The sequence below is a fragment of the Lissotriton helveticus genome, chromosome 2_1 (assembly GCF_964261635.1).
Source record: "Lissotriton helveticus chromosome 2_1, aLisHel1.1, whole genome shotgun sequence".
Lineage (NCBI taxonomy): Eukaryota > Metazoa > Chordata > Amphibia > Caudata > Salamandridae > Lissotriton > Lissotriton helveticus.
In genome coordinates, this window is record NC_136059.1 from 23,040,246 (window position 1) to 23,060,637 (window position 20,392).

At 53.7% G+C, this 20,392-nt stretch overlaps 1 protein-coding gene across 1 annotated transcript in view; it reads right to left on the minus strand.

Moving 5' to 3' along the window:
• The window catches only part of LOC144817675 (gamma-secretase subunit APH-1A-like), a 121,253-nt gene that overhangs the window by 61,289 nt on the left and 39,572 nt on the right, over nt 1-20,392 (minus strand). The window contains exon 2 of the mRNA XM_078674406.1: nt 17,668-17,838. Within this exon, the coding sequence (XP_078530532.1) occupies nt 17,668-17,838 (171 nt within the window). The remainder of the gene's footprint in view (nt 1-17,667; nt 17,839-20,392) is intronic.

Below are 20,392 nucleotides of genomic sequence, written 5' to 3' on the forward strand. Positions count from 1 at the left end.
GAGGATGAAGTGCAGGGACATGTGATGCTGCAGGTGGGCAGAGGCTGAAGTGCAGGGACATGTGATGCTGGGGTGGGCAGAGGCTGAAGTGCAGGGACATGTGATGCTGCGGGTGGCAGAGGATGAAGTGCAGGGACATGTGATGCTGCAGGTGGGCAGAGGCTGAAGTGCAGGGACATGTGATGCTGGGGGTGGGCAGAGGCTGAAGTGCAGGGACATGTGATGCTGCAGGTGGCAGAGGCTGAAGTGCAGGGACATGTGATGCTGCAGGTGGGCTGAGGCTGAAGTGCAGGGACATGTGACGCTGAGGTGGGCAGAGGCTGAAGTGCAGGGACATGTGACGCTGCAGGTGGGCAGAGGCTGAAGTGCAGGGACATGTGATGCTGCGGGTGGCAGAGGATGAAGTGCAGGGACATGTGACGCTGCGGGTGAGCAGAGGCTGAAGTGCAGGGACGTGTGATGCTGCAGGTGGGCAGAGGCTGAAGTGCAGGGACATGTGATGCTGTAGGTGGGCAGAGGTTGAAGTGCAGGGACATGTGATGCTGCGGGTGGACAGAGGCTGAAGTGCAGGGACATGTGATGCTGCAGGTGGGCAGAGGCTGAAGTGCAGGGACATGTGATGCTGGGGTGGGCAGAGGCTGAAGTGCAGGGACATGTGATGCTGCAGGTGGGCAGAGGCTGAAGTGCAGGGACATGTGATGCTGCAGGTGGGCAGAGGCTGAAGTGCAGGGACATGTGATGCTGCAGGTGGCAGAGGATGAAGTGCAGGGACATGTGACGCTGCAGGTGAGCAGAGGCTGAAGTGCAGGGACATGTGATGCTGCAGGTGAGCAGAGGCTGAAGTGCAGGGACATGTGATGCTGCGGGTGGCAGAGGCTGAAGTGCAGGGACATGTGACGCTGCAGGTGGCAGAGGCTGAAGTGCAGGGACATGTGACGCTGCAGGTGGCAGAGGCTGAAGTGCAGGGACATGTGATGCTGCAGGTGAGCAGAGGCTGAAGTGCAGGGACATGTGATGCTGCGGGTGGACAGAGGCTGAAGTGCAGGAACATGTGACGCTGCAGGTGGGCAGAGGCTGAAGTGCAGGGACATGTGATGCTGCAGGTGGGCAGAGGCTGAAGTGCAGGGACATGTGACGCTGCAGGTGGGCAGAGGCTGAAGTGCAGGGACATGTGATGCTGCGGGTGAGCAGAGGCTGAAGTGCAGGGACATGTGATGCTGCAGGTGGGCAGTGGCTGAAGTGCAGGGACATGTGATGCTGGGGTGGGCAGAGGCTGAAGTGCAGGAACATGTGACGCTGCAGGTGAGCAGAGGCTGAAGTGCAGGGACATGTGACGCTGCAGGTGAGCAGAGGCTGAAGTGCAGGGACATGTGACGCTGCAGGTGAGCAGAGGCTGAAGTGCAGGGACATGTGATGCTGCAGGTGAGCAGAGGCTGAAGTGCAGGGACATGTGATGCTGCAGGTGGGCAGAGGCTGAAGTGCAGGGACATGTGATGCCGCGGGAGGCAGTGGCTGAAGTGCAGGGACATGTGACGCTGCAGGTGGGCAGAGGCTAAAGTGCAGGGACTTGTGACGCTGCAGGTGAGCAGAGGCTGAAGTGCAGGGACATGTGACGCTGGGGTGGGCAGAGGCTGAAGTGCAGGGACATGTGATGCCGCGGGAGGCAGTGGCTGAAGTGCAGGGACATGTGACGCTGCAGGTGGGCAGAGGCTAAAGTGCAGGGACTTGTGACGCTGCAGGTGAGCAGAGGCTGAAGTGCAGGGACATGTGATGCTGCAGGTGAGCAGAGGCTGAAGTGCAGGGACATGTGATGCCGCGGGAGGCAGTGGCTGAAGTGCAGGGACATGTGATGCTGCGGGTGGCAGAGGCTGAAGTGCAGGGACATGTGATGCTGCAGGTGAGCAGAGGGTGAAGTGCAGGGACGTGTGATGCTGCAGGTGGCAGAGGCTGAAGTGCAGGGACATGTGATGCTGCAGGTGGCAGAGGCTGAAGTGCAGGGACATGTGACGCTGCAGGTGAGCAGAGGCTGAAGTGCAGGGACATGTGATGCTGGGGGTGGGCAGAGGCTGAAGTGCAGGGACATGTGATGCTGCAGGTGAGCAGAGGCTGAAGTGCAGGGACATGTGACGCTGCAGGTGAGCAGAGGCTGAAGTGCAGGGACATGTGATGCTGGGGGTGGGCAGAGGCTGAAGTGCAGGGACATGTGATGCTGCAGGTGAGCAGAGGCTGAAGTGCAGGGACATGTGACGCTGAGGTGGGCAGAGGCTGAAGTGCAGGGACATGTGACGCTGCAGGTGGGCAGAGGCTGAAGTGCAGGGACATGCGACGCTGAGGTGGGCAGAGGCTGAAGTGCAGGGACATGTGATGCTGCAGGTGGGCAGAGGGTGAAGAGCAGGGACATGTGATGCTGCAGGTGGGCAGAGGGTGAAGTGCAGGGACATGTGACGCTGCGGGTGGGCAGAGGGTGAAGAGCAGGGACATGTGATGCTGCAGGTGGGCAGAGGCTGAAGTGCAGGGACATGTGACGCTGCAGGTGAGCAGAGGCTGAAGTACAAAGACATGTGATGCTGCAGGTGGGCAGAGGCTGAAGTGCAGGGACATGTGATGCCGCGGGAGGCAGTGGCTGAAGTGCAGGGACATGCGACGCTGCGGGTGGCAGAGGCTGAAGTGCAGGGACATGTGATGCCGCGGGAGGCAGTGGCTGAAGTGCAGGGACATGCGACGCTGCGGGTGGCAGAGGCTGCAGTGCAGGGACGTGTGATGCTGCGGGTGGGCAGAGGCTAAAGTGCAGGGACATGTGACGCTGGGGTGGGCAGAGGCTGAAGTGCAGGGACATGTGATGCCGCGGGAGGCAGTGGCTGAAGTGCAGGGACATGTGACGCTGCAGGTGGGCAGAGGCTAAAGTGCAGGGACTTGTGACGCTGCAGGTGAGCAGAGGCTGAAGTGCAGGGACTTGTGACGCTGCAGGTGAGCAGAGGCTGAAGTGCAGGGACATGTGATGCTGCAGGTGGCAGAGGCTGAAGTGCAGGGACATGTGATGCCGCGGGAGGCAGTGGCTGAAGTGCAGGGACATGTGATGCTGCGGGTGGCAGAGGCTGAAGTGCAGGGACATGCGACGCTGAGGTGAGCAGAGGGTGAAGTGCAGGGACGTGTGATGCTGCAGGTGGCAGAGGCTGAAGTGCAGGGACATGTGATGCTGCAGGTGGCAGAGGCTGAAGTGCAGGGACATGTGATGCTGCAGGTGGGCAGAGGGTGAAGAGCAGGGACATGTGACGCTGCAGGTGGCAGAGGCTGAAGTGCAGGGACATGTGACGCTGCGGGTGGGCAGAGGCTGAAGTGCAGGGACATGTGATGCTGCAGGTGGCAGAGGCTGAAGTGCAGGAACATGTGACGCTGCAGGTGGCAGAGGCTGAAGTGCAGGGACATGTGATGCTGCGGGTGGGCAGAGGCTGAAGTGCAGGGACATGTGATGCTGCAGGTGGGCAGAGGCTGAAGTGCAGGGACATGTGATGCTGCAGGTGGCAGAGGCTGAAGTGCAGGGACATGTGATGCTGGGGTGGGCAGAGGCTGAAGTGCAGGGACATGTGATGCTGCAGGTGGACAGAGGCTGAAGTGCAGGGACATGTGACGCTGCAGGTGGGCAGAGGCTGAAGTGCAGGGACATGTGATGCTGCAGGTGGGCAGAGGGTGAAGAGCAGGGACATGTGACGCTGCAGGTGGCAGAGGCTGAAGTGCAGGAACATGTGACGCTGCAGGTGGCAGAGGCTGAAGTGCAGGGACATGTGATGCTGCGGGTGGGCAGAGGCTGAAGTGCAGGGACATGTGATGCTGCAGGTGGCAGAGGCTGAAGTGCAGGGACATGTGATGCCGCGGGAGGCAGTGGCTGAAGTGCAGGGACATGTGATGCTGCAGGTGGGCAGAGGCTGAAGTGCAGGGACATGTGACGCTGCAGGTGAGCAGAGGCTGAAGTGCAGGGACATGTGATGCTGCGGGTGGGCAGAGGCTGAAGTGCAGGGACATGTGATGCTGAGGGTGGCCAGAGGCTGAAGTGCAGGAACATGTGACGCTGCAGGTGGCAGAGGCTGAAGTGCAGGGACATGTGATGCTGCGGGTGGGCAGAGGCTGAAGTGCAGGGACATGTGATGCTGAGGGTGGGCAGAGGCTGAAGTGCAGGGACATGTGATGCTGAGGGTGAGCAGAGGCTGAAGTGCAGGGACATGTGATGCTGCGGGTGGCCAGAGGCTGAAGTGCAGGAACATGTGACGCTGCAGGTGGCAGAGGCTGAAGTGCAGGGACGTGTGACGCTGAGGGTGGGCAGAGGCTGAAGTGCAGGGACATGTGATGCTGCGGGTGGCCAGAGGCTGAAGTGCAGGAACATGTGACGCTGCAGGTGGCAGAGGCTGAAGTGCAGGGACATGTGATGCTGCGGGTGGGCTGAGGCTGAAGTGCAGGGACATGTGATGCTGCAGGTGGCAGAGGCTGAAGTGCAGGGACATGTGATGCCGCGGGAGGCAGTGGCTGAAGTGCAGGGACATGTGATGCTGCAGGTGGGCAGAGGCTGAAGTGCAGGGACATGTGACGCTGCAGGTGGACAGAGGCTGAAGTGCAGGGACATGTGATGCTGCAGGTGGGCAGAGGCTGAAGTGCAGGGACATGTGACGCTGCAGGTGAGCAGAGGCTGAAGTGCAGGGACATGTGATGCTGCGGGTGGACAGAGGCTGAAGTGCAGGAACATGTGACACTGCAGGTGGCAGAGGCTGAAGTGCAGGGACATGTGATGCTGCGGGTGGGCTGAGGCTGAAGTGCAGGGACATGTGATGCTGCAGGTGGCAGAGGCTGAAGTGCAGGGACATGTGATGCTGCGGGTGGGCTGAGGCTGAAGTGCAGGAACATGTGACGCTGCAGGTGGCAGAGGCTGAAGTGCAGGGACATGTGATGCTGCGGGTGGGCTGAGGCTGAAGTGCAGGGACATGTGACGCTGCAGGTGGCAGAGGCTGAAGTGCAGGGACATGTGATGCTGCAGGTGGCAGAGGCTGAAGTGCAGGGACATGTGACGCTGCAGGTGGCAGAGGCTGAAGTGCAGGGACATGTGATGCTGCAGGTGGGCAGAGGCTGAAGTGCAGGGACATGTGACGCTGCAGGTGGCAGAGGCTGAAGTGCAGGGACATGTGATGCCGCGGGAGGCAGTGGCTGAAGTGCAGGGACATGTGATGCCGCGGGAGGCAGTGGCTGAAGTGCAGGGACATGTGACGCTGCAGGTGGCAGAGGCTGAAGTGCAGGGACATGTGATGCTGCGGGTGGGCTGAGGCTGAAGTGCAGGGACATGTGACGCTGCAGGTGGCAGAGGCTGAAGTGCAGGGACATGTGATGCCGCGGGAGGCAGTGGCTGAAGTGCAGGGACATGTGATGCCGCGGGAGGCAGTGGCTGAAGTGCAGGGACATGTGACGCTGCAGGTGGCAGAGGCTGAAGTGCAGGGACATGTGATGCTGCGGGTGGGCTGAGGCTGAAGTGCAGGGACATGTGATGCTGTAGGTGGACAGAGGCTGAAGTGCAGGGACATGTGACGCTGCAGGTGAGCAGAGGCTGAAGTGCAGGGACATGTGACGCTGCAGGTGGGCAGAGGCTGAAGTGCAGGGACATGTGACGCTGCAGGTGGCAGAGGCTGAAGTGCAGGGACATGTGATGCTGCAGGTGGCAGAGGCTGAAGTGCAGGGACATGTGACGCTGCAGGTGAGCAGAGGCTGAAGTGCAGGGACATGTGACGCTGCGGGTGGGCAGAGGCTGAAGTGCAGGGACATGTGACGCTGCAGGTGAGCAGAGGTTGAAGTGCAGGGACATGTGACGCTGCGGGTGGGCAGAGGCTGAAGTGGAGGGACATGTGACGCTGCAGGTGGCAGAGGTTGAAGTGCAGGGACATGTGATGCTGCGGGTGGGCAGAGGCTGAAGTGCAGGGACATGTGATGCTGCAGGTGGGCAGAGGCTGAAGTGCAGGGACATGTGATGCTGCAGGTGGCAGAGGCTGAAGTGCAGGGACATGTGATGCTGCGGGTGGGCAGAGGCTGAAGTGCAGGGACATGTGATGCTGCGGGTGGGCTGAGGCTGAAGTGCAGGGACATGTGATGCTGCGGGTGGGCAGAGGTTGAAGTGCAGGGACATGTGATGCTGCAGGTGGGCAGAGGCTGAAGTGCAGGGACATGTGATGCTGCGGGTGGGCTGAGGCTGAAGTGCAGGGACATGTGATGCTGCAGGTGGCAGAGGCTGAAGCGCAGGGACATGTGATGCGGGTGGGCAGAGGCTGAAGTGCAGGGACATGTGACGCTGAGGTGGGCAGAGGCTGAAGTGCAGGGACATGTGATGCTGCAGGTGGGCAGAGGCTGAAGTGCAGGGACATGTGATGCTGCGGGTGGGCAGAGGCTGAAGTGCAGGGACATGTGACGCTGCAGGTGGCAGAGGCTGAAGTGCAGGGACATGTGACGCTGCAGGTGGCAGAGGCTGAAGTGCAGGGACATGTGATGCTGGGGGTGGGCAGAGGCTGAAGTGCAGGGACATGTGACGCTGCAGGTGGCAGAGGCTGAAGTGCAGGGACATGTGATGCTGTAGGTGGACAGAGGCTGAAGTGCAGGGACATGTGACGCTGAGGGTGGCAGAGGCTGAAGTGCAGGGACATGTGATGCTGAGGGTGGCAGAGGTTGAAGTGCAGGGACATGTGATGCTGAGGGTGGCAGAGGCTGAAGTGCAGGGACATGTGATGCTGCAGGTGGGCAGAGGTTGAAGTGCAGGGACGTGTGACGCTGCGGGTGAGCAGAGGGTGAAGTGCAGGGACATGTGATGCTGCAGGTGGGCAGATGCAGACTCCTCGTGCATTACTCATGTTTGTGCTGCTTCCCACCAGGCCCCGCCCTGCAGATAAGCAGAGTTTTATGACAAAGACTGTTATCTGTGGAAAAAGGAGGAAGTGCCGCCGGCTCAAAGGTCAGCAGCTCAGACCATCGCAGCCTCTGCAGCTTTGGGAGCAGGAAGGGTTCAGAGGTGGATGGTCCCAGTGATGGAGGGTTCATGCTAAGGCCTAGTGCCAACTGGGCAACCCAAACATATGCAATGGTGGCCTTACGCAAACGTATGAGGGACCCGTTGCCGAATGTGTCCGGTCTTTAAAAAACCACACACAGCTCAGTGAGCAACAGCTGGTCAGTGAAGATCCCTCCAAACGTGGGGCAGCACCACAGACGCCAATGTTATCCCAAGATATTCAATCAACAATCAGTCACGATTGTACGGTAAGGTCTGGCCTGTACGTGCATAACTCGGTAAGTCAAATGCTATTTACCAGTATGCATCTGTTCTTGGCATGTAGAGCTGCAGAGCCACACACTATGCATAGATCGCCATCTGGTGTTAGGCCGGATGTTTGCACTGGTTTTTGTTTTGGACAAGTCTGTGGAAGTCACGAGATAGGGGACTCCTCCTTTGGGTGGTAGTGCGCATAGCATCGGCTCATAACACCCACCGTACCGACCCCCTGGACTCTGCAGACTTTTTGCCAACTTCATCACAGACATCATCTCCACGCATGCCATCGAGTCTACCAACTACACCCTCCTGGGAGACCTCAGCTTCCACCTCTACAACCAACTGGACCCCAGCACCACATTCCTCCTGGACAACCTCCACAACAACAATAAAAGTCCAGAAGGCGCAGCCTTAGAGCCTGTACACGGGGCAAAGGGGCAGCTCACTCCCTGGAGCTGGGGGTTAATGAGTGGAGTGAGGGGGGGCCCGCCCGCAGCCCTGAGGGGCCCCTCAGCACAGGACTCTGGCCTGACAGCACCTGATTCAAAGCAGAGGAGCCCCTCCACCTACCCTGTAGAGAGCCCCCCCCCCTCAAGTTTCGTCACGCCACTGTAGATAACATGCTGAGTAAGCTTCCTATTGTCCCTCATGGCCAAGATGTGTGACCCTGGGCAGATCACTTCATCTCCTTCTGCTGAACCCTTTTTCCCAAACCAGAGTGTGCTCTGGAAGGGGTTGAATACTGATGAATGATGCAAATAAAGGTCCTGTTTTGTAAATAATTTGTATTCGGCACACTGCGTGGCTCTGGCTAGCGCGTGCATGCAGAGACACAAACACTCAGACACATGTTACAACCCGTTCAAGTGCCTCGGCCAGAAGCACTTTACATTGTTTCAACCGTGAGTGTCTATTTTCACAATCCCTCATTGGAAGCCAACCCAGCAGCTTAGGGTGGGGTCTGGACACCCACAGCCACGCGCGTGCCCTCTGCCCACCCCAGAACAGGTGACCCTGGCAGCGTCCGAGGGTGCAAGGCCCCCCATGGAGTACAGGCACTTCAAGCGTGTCAGCCATTTGTTTACCTTTTGCTATCTTGGAAAGGCCACGTGATGGTGGATGAAAAAGAACTTGGGCAACAGTGTTATAATGGTTTTGTAACACGGGCCATGATTGGCTGTTCGCTCTGGTAGTCACTATGAAACGACAGCAGCTGCCAGATACTTTTAAAATGATTTGTTTATGCGTTTGTTGCTTTTGATTTAAAATACCCGACTGCCCCCCTTTTCTTAATATTTTCACTGGCCCGGGCGAACAGCCACAGGCCACGCCAGTGAAACCCAGCCGGGTATCAATGCTGGTGGCTTGGGCACTGCTGGCACCCACACCCCGCCCCTCCACAGGAGGGCGCAATGGCTGCACTGATGGGGGACTGGAGACAGGCTAAAGTGGGGGGATGGCAGGCTGCCTCATCCGCTGGGGTACAGGTAAAGCAGGACCCCCTCCCCATCACCACTGATCCCTCTCCACACCGCCTATGACAAAGAGGTGACTTAGGTATGGGTGAGGGCACCTACTGGCATGCCCTTCGTGAGTGTCAATAAAAACATTTAGGCATCCAGTTGGGCTCTCAGCCTTATAGCCAATATGAGAAAATCAAAGGCCAGGTCATAAGCAGTGGGAGGGGCAGAGATGCCCAGGTGACTCACAAGGGAAGGACCACAGGTTCAGCATCTACAGCTTGGAGCTGGTTGTGGCACGTGCACCTGCTGGAAGGCCAGCACGTACAACTTTATAAAGCCTTACTGAGATCTGCTGGTTATTCTATCTTAGCTGTAATTAACAACTAGAGAGTGAGGGAATGGTCACTCTTCGTTCCCCTGACGAATATACTCCATAACAACAAAAGAGTGAGAAAATAAAAAGAGGGAAAATTGCTGGGGCAGCACGAGGGGAAACCCTTTATTTAAAAGAACCCTCACTCACCAACATAGTTGGTGACATGCTTCATCATTGGTGTTAGACCTGTCAGCCCTAGGGTGGTCTTTCCCTGTGATTTTTTGCCCTTGCCTCATTTTTCCCACCTACTTTTTGTTAGCCCTTAGGTCTTCGGGCACCTTTTCATGGCTAATCTGTGTTAGGGTGCAGGTGCTCTCTACTTTCAACATGGCTGCCACTGGCCCCTGCTACTGCAGCGTGGTCTTTTTAGTGTAGCACCCTAGTTGCCAGGAGCAGGCTGGGTCCCCATACAATGTTGCAATACCAGCCACCCAGCCCCTGTCCATAGTTAGAGTGGGGAAGCTCCTGGAACCTTCCAGAAGGAAGGCGGACCTGGTTTTTGCCGCCTTAGAGAGTGGTCACCTGACCTGGGCATATATAAGCAAGGGAGGGAACTTTTTCTAGTCAGCGGGGGCATCACTGACCTGGGGAACCCACGCAGGAGTTTTAGGCGGGAGGGCCTAGTGAGGAACCTATGCTACTGGGAGTGACAGGATTTAGGTGCTGCCTCTTAAGCTGGGTGAGGTGTCCTAGACTAGCCCCCTGATCTGGCCCAGTGGTAGGGAACCCCAGGGCCCATCTGCAGTGACTGAGGAGAAACACTTCAAGCCCTCAACTCCTCACCCCCCCCCCCCCTCTTCCACTTCAAGAAACAAGCAACTAAGGGTGCAGAACCATCCAAACGCCAAGAAAACTGCTTTCCTGTGACAAGAGACTGCTGGGGGAGCGACCAGGTACTGGACTGTGCTGCCCTGCGCCCCCCCCTGCCTTCAACTGGGCCTACATGTCTTCCCCTGACTGCACTGGGTGACAAGCGCTATTATCTGCTCCCATCCTGCCTGCAGTACCTGCTGACTAACTTGAAGAGCGCTGTGTCAGAGACTGCCTGCCCTGAGCTAACTGTGCACTCTAGCGCTGTAGTCCCCTGTGAGGCACTGGGATCCCAAGGCGCTTTTCCCCTCAGGAATCATCCCGCCAGCGAGGCGCTGCATTTGCCCCCAAGCGCTCACCTGCGGTCCCCGAGCGCTGTGATAGCCTGCCGCTGTCACCGCGCTGTGTCCTGAAGCGCTAGTTACCAGGCCAACTCACCGCCACGGCCTGGAGCTGTCTGCGCCCTCCTGAGGCGTCAAAAATCTCCTCAGAAGGAGCGTGTACCCCCCTCGGCGGCCCCCGTATGCCAGGAGAGTGCCGCCGGAATCCTCAATAGGCCGCGATGGGCCGGAAATCACCCTCCGTCTGGAGCCCAGGCGCCCGGGTGGAGCGCCTTCTCATCCTGTCCCCCTCGGCGGCCCCCGTAGGCCAGGAGAGGGCCGCCGCCTCGCGCACGTCTGGCCGCACTAGGCCCGAAGCCACCCTGGGCCCGCATCACGTGACGGGGGACGCGAGCCGGGTCATCGGTCGCGCCCCCGCCTGAGTCGCGCAGCGATTGGCTGCCGTCCCCGCGCCTCTGCCTACCCTCGGGGAAGCCCAGGATCATCGCGGAGGGGGCCGTGGAGCCTGAGAGCCCCCTCCGGTTTGCCCCCACACCACGGTTCCTCCTTTCCCCAGCGCCGGTGCCTGCATCTGCCCCTGAGCACCGCGCTGGGCCGAGTGAGGCCGACGAGAGGGCTGGAACCCCTCCCTCGGCCCCAGAACCTACGCAAGGGCCCGGAGGGCCGAATATTCAAGGTAACCCCCGGGGAGGAGGGCGGTAGGCCGGGTAAGGCCCGAGGTTGCCCCTCCCCCGGGGTGAACTGTGACTGGGCCCCGTTGGCCCCTCCTGAATGTGCCTCAAGAGTTTGGAGGCTTGGGGGTCAGACACTTTCCCCTCTATATCGTTTTGCATGCAGGTATCCAACCTGAAATGTTCAGGAGATTCACTTCACTGTACTGAATTTTCTTGCAGGGGTGGGCTTCTATAGTATTCTGATGATCTGATCTGGGTCGCAAACCGATCTGTATTCACAAGAAGAAAAGCTTGTGGAAGGTACTACAGGCTGTGTTCCTTAAAGTTCTCTGTTGTACTGAAAGTACTAGCTGAAATGTTTTATCACTTTCTATGAAGTGCAATCTAGAAGGCGTCCATGAGAGGTTTAATGTGTTACTACAATGTAATGCTATGGTCGCTTCTTGTAGGATCCTCCAGGTTTATGAAAGTACCCTCTTTGCCTGCCGAAGAGTATGATGCTACAGGCTGTGTTGTTTAATGTTTTACTGCTCAAAGGAGCTGGTTATTAGTTTAATGATAAGTCTTACTGCAACTGCCTAATGAAATGCTTACCCTTTTGCAGGAAATGCATTTTGAATGTGATTCATGAAATGTCTTAATGAGAGGCTTTAATGCAATGCTAAAGATTCGCTAATGTTTTATCCGCTCTGACCTAAAGCCTATATAAAAGATCTTGATTCTCAAACATAACCACTGGTGTGGTCTCCATTATTGCGCCCACTTCGTGTCTCATTGGATGCGTGTGTTGAGTAGCTGCTTTACACGTAAGCCCCTGGCCGCCTTCCTGCTCGAGCCAAGCTACCCCCCGGAGAACTGGTGGTCCCAGTTCTTACAATTGGGTTCCACCAGAGGGACCAAGTGTCCCCCTGGTGTGTCTCGACACCTGAATTACAGCGGAGCAGGTTTTTAGATGGATAGTGTGCGTGTAGGGGTAGTGCAGGTTAAAAGATCGCTGGTTGTTTCACAAAGTAATTAGGGACAAAGATCTCACAAACAAACTCCAGAAGCGGGGGTACCCAAGTAAATTACTCAAAAAAAGCTGTAAGAGGGCCAGGAACCAACATAATTGAAGACACCCCACAACTGACAGAGGAGATACCACTGACATGCGTTACAACGTATAATGTAGCTTCCAACGCTGTCAGCAAATCCATCAGAAAACACTGGAGAATCCTTGAGAGCAACAACCACAAATGGGAGAAACCCCTCTTTTCCTTTAAACGAGCGAGAAGTATTAGGGATTCCATTGTTTACACTCGCCCCAAGAACACGAGTAGGGACGATAATTAGTCGGTCCTATATGCCGGAGGCCTTCCATCAGTAGCGGGCCACTTTCCGTGTGGAGCCTGCAGCGTCTACCATCTGACGACCCCTACAAAGCAACTAACACTGGAGAGGGGGAAGCTATGGACGCAAAGGACACACACCAATTGTAATTATACCAATGTAGTGTACCTGATCACTTGCCCCTATGGGCTCAGGTACGTTGCTATGACTTCACGCAAAGTAAAGCAGCGTATTTGCGAACATCGCAGGATTATCCGATGTAAGAAGAACATGACGAAGCTCACAGATAATTTCTTACAGACACCACTAACGATCTTAACAGTACTATTATTGAACAATTAAAATTGGGTTCAAACACGCAACAGCCATTGTTCGAAAAAGAGCGGCGTTGGATCTACCGTTTGTCCACCCACAAGCAAGGACTGAATGACAATATTCTGTGCAGTACAATGATGAAACACTGACTTTTTAACACCTTGCTCCACCTTTTGATGACCTTTGACCACTTCAAGTGGGGCATTTCCAGTACATTTCCAGTACCTTCCAACTAAAGCCATAGGTTGCACTTGTACCTATCTGATCAATTGATATCCGCCCCAGACACTAGTGAGGCACCCCATAGGGCAACATACATGTACACTTAAGGGATACAACTAATCATCCCACACCCCTCAATATAGGGCTGGCAATTATCTTTTGGCTAAACATTGCTACAAGTTGCACCTTTACCTATCTGACTAATTGACTCTTTAGGGGATCAGGCACCACTTCCCTGATTCAAAGATCCGCCCCATACGATAGCGGGTGGCCTCACAGGGCAATACGTAATCATAGGATAGCACTTATGGGCTAACTCAATACGTTTATGCGGTACAAAAGGGGGTGGTGATGGACAGAGCATCTGAACCAATCAAACCCTCACACCCAGTCAAAAGATCTGGGTTTGACCCATCCCCGTTCTTTAGCCCACTCTGCCACCCCAGTTCAGACATGGCTATATGCAAATCAGTCTGACCCTGTGCCTCAATACGTTTATGTGCACACTACGCAAGCGGAGCCACAGTGAAATTTTAAATTATTCTTTTTATTTTACACACCGTTTTGCGAGTGGAGAATGCCACTTAATTCGGTTTCTCAATATTTAGGGAGTATCTGATGCACATAATTTTGCAGAGCGCTCAATACGATTTCAATTGAGGGCTTAGCTTAGCGGTCTAGTGCTCCCATAAGTATAACCCGTAAATGATACGGGTTGCCCTGGCGGGTAGCTACCACTACCAGAAGGCACATGCATAACCCTTGACACCTGTTCTACATTTATACAGCTTACAGGTAGCTTTACCCCCTCCCGGAACCCATGAAGTGAAGCCCCACACACCTTCACGTAAGCGCCAAGTTATCCATGCTTTTATGATTCACCGAATCCATCATGCTTCAGCGCATATGCCAAGCACTGTGACGGGACACTATCACTGAGCAATTTTCTTTTAATTATGCGATAACTTTAACCACATTGCAGTCAAAGTTATACGGGTTTTGACCCGCCCTCAGGACTCCTCCGTCCAACCAATTCCACGTAGCCTGTGAGACATGTTGACATGAATGAAAGTCACGCGTGTCTTGACCCCTCCGTCAATACTATCACACGGAGTGAATGTATGCGTGGCACGTGGTCTGATTTTGGGCCAGACGTGGTTTGGGTTGCGCAATCAACCCAGACTTTAAGCACGAGGTGGTAGAGCACTGATATCCTCCGTCGCACTTGTTGAGGAACTTCACAGTGGTCACCCAGTGCTTGTGTGTTTTTGATGTTTGTTCTCTCTCTTTCAGAACACAGTGGCTCTTTGAAAATCCTAACAGGGCTCCATTGGTGAAATGGAGTTTTGCCTTACACACACACACCCCCATAGGTTAGGATACGCCTTAGCGTGCGTATAGCGCCATGGGGGTTCTGTTCCTGAAGAATGCTTAGCTAATAAAGCATCTACAAGCTGAAACATGTTTGTGAGAAGTTGGCCTGGCATATGATGTCCACTATCCTAGTGGGCAACTTGCACCAGTCCAAATGACCCTTATTGATGGTAGGTTTAGACAACATTTACATTTATAGAAAGCTATCCTAGTGGTAGCTGTGGAGAGCTGCCTTCAGGCTAAGTCTTGAAGGAATGTAAAGCAGCTTATTTTACCAGTCTATAATCTCTTGAATGATCAAATGAAAGTATACAACACAAGGTATATATATAAAATATATGAATTTATTCTAAACACCACCCCTCTAGTCTCTTTATGAGGCTAGAGGCAAAAGTACATTACAAGGACTTAATTAGTACACAGTAAATTAGCACAGTATACATTTTGCCCTAGGGGCCTCACAAACCATATACTTAGAAATTGGTATAAGTACAGCTGTAAGCATAGAGACAAGGCCTAGGGCCTGTTGAACTGCTGGGGCAACCAGGAACCACCCAAGGTAGGGACGCAGGAGACCCACGGGGGACGCGTGCAGGGTCTAAACACAGCTGCAAAACCCCATTGACTTCTATGGCAAAAGTTAAAGTTACAAAGTTAAAGATTCAGGAGACAGGAGTGGAATGCGAGGGAACCCCTTCAGTACTAGACACTTCGAGAGTCAACACCCACGGGAGCACCGGAGTACTCGTGTTACCTCACCCAGGGAAGCCGGGTGCATAGGTGTCTTTTGGTGTCTGGTTTCGTAGTGGATTCCTATGGAGAGCTGCGAAGAAGTGCTGCAGGCGACCAGAGAAAAAGTGTCCGGGTGGATCCAAGGGTGGATCGGAGATCTGAAGAACCTGAAAGCAGAGGGGACAGAGTCTGGGTCACTAGCCAGTGACCAGGATGGCAAAGAAGATGCCAGCCAATGAAGATGCCAGCCGATGAAGATGCCAGCCGATGAAGATGCCAGCCGATGTGGGGTGCTTTCAAGTGATGCAGGTGAAGCTTGACTCTTCAGCCACGAGGTCCAGGAGGTGTCGACGATGACCAGGTGCTGGATTTGAGATGTCCCATGAAGGATGTCGAGTGCTGCAGCATCGGTATATGGATTGGACCCAACAAGCCTTGGCAACAGCAACCCACGCAAGATGACAAGATTGGCTTTGGTGCAGACCAGCAAGGTCTGAGGGACTCACCCTTTGGAGGGGAGCCAGGGCACTTCTGGAGCAACCAGGAAAGCACAAGAAACAAAGGACTGTCCTTTGTGGGGACCCACTAGCCAACAGACTAGAGATCGCGAAGGAGCCTCGAGCGGAAATGCAGGAAGCGGGCCCACGGGACACTCGTGGAGTGTAGGCCTCTGAGCTTCGGTGCAAAAGGTGCTCTGGGCAGGGGCTTCAAATACCCCAATGCACAACTTCGGGAAGTAGGTGCACTTGCAAAATTGCAGGATGTCCAGGAGTTCCGATCCCACATCTCTCGTGATAGCTACAGGTCTCAGCTCTGCTGGGGACTCGTGTCAGCCTCGGAGATGTCTGGAAGTCCATGTCCTGTGTCGCAGATTCTTTGGGATCCGGCGGGAGCCTCAAAAATGCAGACGGCCAAGATGCTTCTTTGGTGCCTGTTTGAACAAGGAGGTCACTCCTTGACCCCAATGGAGATTTCTTTCGTTTTCCAGTCTAAATGGAATGTCAAAGGTCCAAGATTTCTTTTTCAGAGTTTCATCCAGGGTAATCTAAAGTCCTAGGGACTGGGTTCCTATACTTATACTAAGTTTAGGGGTTGGACTAACTCTAGGGTCCCACCTATGGGAGGACCTGGGGAGGGGTTGGTTACACCCCTTCCCCTTTGTCCAGTTTCGCGCCAGAGCTGGGGCTGAGTGCCCCAGCAACCGGTTTCAAGTGGGAAATGCATGGGATACCTTGTGTGCCCCAGGCATTGTCTGAAAGGCATTCAATGAATGCAACTCACCCTGCCCCAATACACCAAAGCCTGTTCGGGGAGGTGCTGGTACCTCCCTGGACAGAAAACCTATTGTCCAAGCCTGCCCTGCCGGAGTTTCTTCCAGCAGCAGGAGGTCAGACTCGTGTCTGTGGCAGTAGCATCCATTTTGTGATGCTGAGGCTCTTTTAAACATTTACCGGGTGTATCAGTGTGTACATGTCTTCTCCCTCTAGAAGGGTGGAATTCTACCCCCCCCGGCTGGGGGGGTAGGATTCCAAAGTGTTTGTCACCAAACACAACATGTTTTGATAAAGCCAAACCAAAGTTAGCATTAACCGCGAGGATTATAATGCACTTAAGTGTATATGGTATGGCTATATCATAGAACAGCTATAAGGAACGGTTTTTGAAAGCTGCAGAGGGGCTCAGCTCATGCTAGGGCACCCTCTCACACAAAACCAAGCACTTTGCCTTCAGGATTGTCAAGGCCTGCCATAGGAGATATAGATATAGATATAGATATAGTCTAAGTAAGGGGTGCTTACACCACCGTGCCCAGGCTGCAAGTGCAGACCAGTGGTGCAATTTTGGAAGGCTTCCCAGGGGTGGCATAATACATGCTTCAGCCCCTGGTAGGCCTCTGGGGTACCTATGCCCTTGGTACCTAAGCTACCATATACAGGGGCTCACAAGGTGACCCAGTAACCAATCTGGTATGTACCTAATGTACATGAAATGAATTTAGAGGGAGAACAGCCAGGCTGTGTTCCTGATTATCAGGGCCACAGCCACACTAAAGTCGATAAACCAGTGAAACACAGCAAAAAGTGGGTGTAGCCATAGGAAGCAGAGCCTACTCTCCTACAATGTTGACTATTTTACACATCTTTGTTTAAATCGGACTCTCCTGGTTGACCTAACCAGCCAGCTCACGTCAGTCTCACTTGTTTTAAACGATCGTTGGGTCTCCACCATTAAAATTACTTAGTGAAACAACCAGCGATCTTTTAACCTGCACTACCCCTACACGCACACTATCCATCTAAAAAAACCTGCTCCGCTGTAATTCAAGTGTCGAAGCACACCAGGGGGACACTTGGTCCCTCTGGTGGAACCCAAAGATGAAGCATGTCACCAACTAGGTTGGCGAGTGAAGGTTCTGTGAGATCCAAAATCATCAACATAAATACAACAAAAAGCCTTAATACTCGAATTTCTTACATACCAGAAAGTTCTACATAAAGTAACAGAGTAGCAGTGTGGGCGGGGTCCCGTCAACAGTGTCTACATTGACTAAAGTCACACCACTGGATGTCTCAACCACGTTTCACCAAGTGAAGATCTCAACAGACCACAGGAATGTGATGGGATAACTCACGCTGTCCTATCACATTCCGCTCAGGCTCCGTGGACCACAGACTTAGATACTACAGCAAAAACATCAGCCACATAAAGAACGTATTCTCAAGAGTCCTGGGCGCCTCACCTGAGCAGCTTGTAGTAGAGAAACCGAAACAGCTCCTGGAGCAGCACTGAGAAGATAACTCCAGCGATAAGGAGGCCGCCACGCACAGCCTTGTCTTCAGGGCTGCTGGCTTTTATCCCAATGAACCAAACCAGGGAGGACAGCAGCAAGGACATCAGCCAGAAGAAGGCCCTGCAAAGGAGGCGAAACGTGTCAGCCGTCAGGAACAAAAATGAACCGCTGAGGGAGCAAAGGAGGGTAAATACTGGAAGAAGAGGGGCTGGTAGAAGAAGGGAAGAAGAATTGAGATACAGAGCTGGTCAGACAGTGAGAGAGGCTAGGAGAGACAGGCAGAGACCATGGAAGTCTACAGTAGGAGAAGCAGTAAGAGAAAAGTCTGGAGAAGTGAGACAAATGTGGAGTACAACAGAAATACAATGGGAGGTGCTCCAACAGGAGGGGGGTAAGACATCGAATATCAGTGTGTCCTTGTGAGGCTATGTGGCCCTTCAGGAGATGCTCTCCCTCCAGGTGTGCTGCTGCCATCACCAGGGCCCGCCCGCCCGCCCGCCCTGCATCTCTGCTGAGCTATCAAAGGGTGATGGCTCTCAGTATGAAGGCAGTGGGTTCAGGGTGTGTCTGAGTCCACAGGGCAGGCTGAGGGGAGGAACACAAGGTGCTTGTAATATAAGAGACACTTATAGATGTGCAAGGTGGCAAGATATTCCTTTAGCTCTGGTAAGACTCATATTTGCAGACAGTCTCAGTGGCAAGAGGTGCGGGCGAGCAGCTATGCAACACCTCTGCTGTATGCTCGAGGCGCCAGACACCACATCGATCACGGATCTATGGCACCTCATTGATATGTATGAATCAGTATGTGTTGATGGATCTCTTTCGAAGACACCGACATCCATGAGAGGCGATGAACGAGTGTATGATGTGGGAACAGTGCAAAGTAAAAATGACCGAGTGACTGCCTTCGGGTGTAATTATTTTCACCCCTTTTTCCTGTAGTTGTTCATGTCACAAGACTGCTCAGGGTAAAATGGAGACACACAGGAGAGGCAGGGACCTGTCCTGATGAAGGCCCCTGGGCATTGTGTGGCTTAATGAGGGCCAAAACGGGTTGACTACACTAAAGGCTTGCACGTGCCAAGCTTTTAAGACATTTGCTTTTATTCTTTCAACAAAGGGTCCTGTGAAGTTACCAATGACTCACTTTCCTGCATAACAATGGTACACAAGAATGCTCAAACAGCTAGCCCTGGAAAGTTTACATAGTTGCATCATTTGGAAGGCGGGACGCCCCCTGCGGCACAGGTACCGTCGGCTCCTGCAGTGTTTTCATCCTTTCAGTTTCAGCCATGTGATTTCTACTGTTGACTCTGTGTGAACAACCTCTACATTTGTTCTGTATACAAGTGTGTGTTCGCATTCAGACTCGTCGCCTGTCGCCCGATTCTGTGATTCACTGGCCAGTGATGGTTTTCAGGCTTCTATTAGGCCTTAAGCATATTGTTAAAACGAAGAATGATGCGCAGTCATGTCTAGTAGTTACAAGTAGTAGTTTCATTCTTGTAGTTACGTCACAGGTTCTTAGTTAAAGGAAGATGTTCTGTTCCATAGAAGTGCCCCACCAGGAGCAGGCTCCTCGCTGCTCAGCCCATCCACACCAACCGATTCTCCCTTCCAATACAAACACACTCAACATTCTATCTGACCTCATCACAGGCTGAGCAGCAAGAGAGAGTACCTCTGTAGGGGAGTGCATTGAGTAAAAGGTACATTACAACAGATATTTTCTGCAACAGGCCTAGAATACAGAACTTACCTTGTGACCCTTCTATGCATCTTCAATCTTAAAGGCCTCCTGCAAGAACAGCCCATACTAATTACAAGCCTCTTCCTTGGTACAGGCCCAGAGTGAATTCAGTCCGTGACTCTCACCCGCTAAGGGAGTCCGCAACCCACCTAAATAAATGGTGGTAGCGGGGAGGTACCCGAAGAAGAAGCGTGCCACTGGGTGTTGGCAAGGGAAACCGTCCTTTGTAGAAAAAAGAAAGTTAAAGAGGAGATGGCATCAGGAGGACTTCTTCTCAACTTGCTCTCGCTTGCTCTCAGCTCTCTGCACTTCATTTAATCTTTGGTGGAGTTGAAGTGGCAGTAAATTGAGAAAGGTTTGAATGGTTACTTGTGTGTGCGGCATGACCAGTGCTGCAGACACACTCGTGGCATTTAGATTAAAAGCCCTGGGTATATGGTATGCCACTTTTTTATTTTTTTATATATCTTTATTCACAACTGCAGTACCTGAGATGGAACATTACAGTAAATATATGTAGGACAACAGTTGGCATTTTGTTTTTACACCCCTGTGCATATCTCCCCACCCCACAATATTAAGTCCAATAGAGGACGTCCGTGTGAATGATACACAATAACTTCCGTATTGTCCCGCTAACCTCGGCATCATGGGAGTACACAATCATACTGTTCAAACTTCCCGTTGCCCACCCACCACCTCCACCCTCTTACTAACGTTAACTACCCGTCTCCCAGTGGTCTATCAGTGACATGCATCTAAAAGAAAGTGGAGCTCCTCCGGCTACCTTAGGTGTCAGCGCATGCTAAATCACGGAATGGGATAGTGTATGGCGTAAGGGAATCTGGGGTTCTCAGTCCCTTGCAATACTGCTTGTGACCCCTCTCACTCATCACTCTGGTCCGTGGCCCGCTGCCTGGG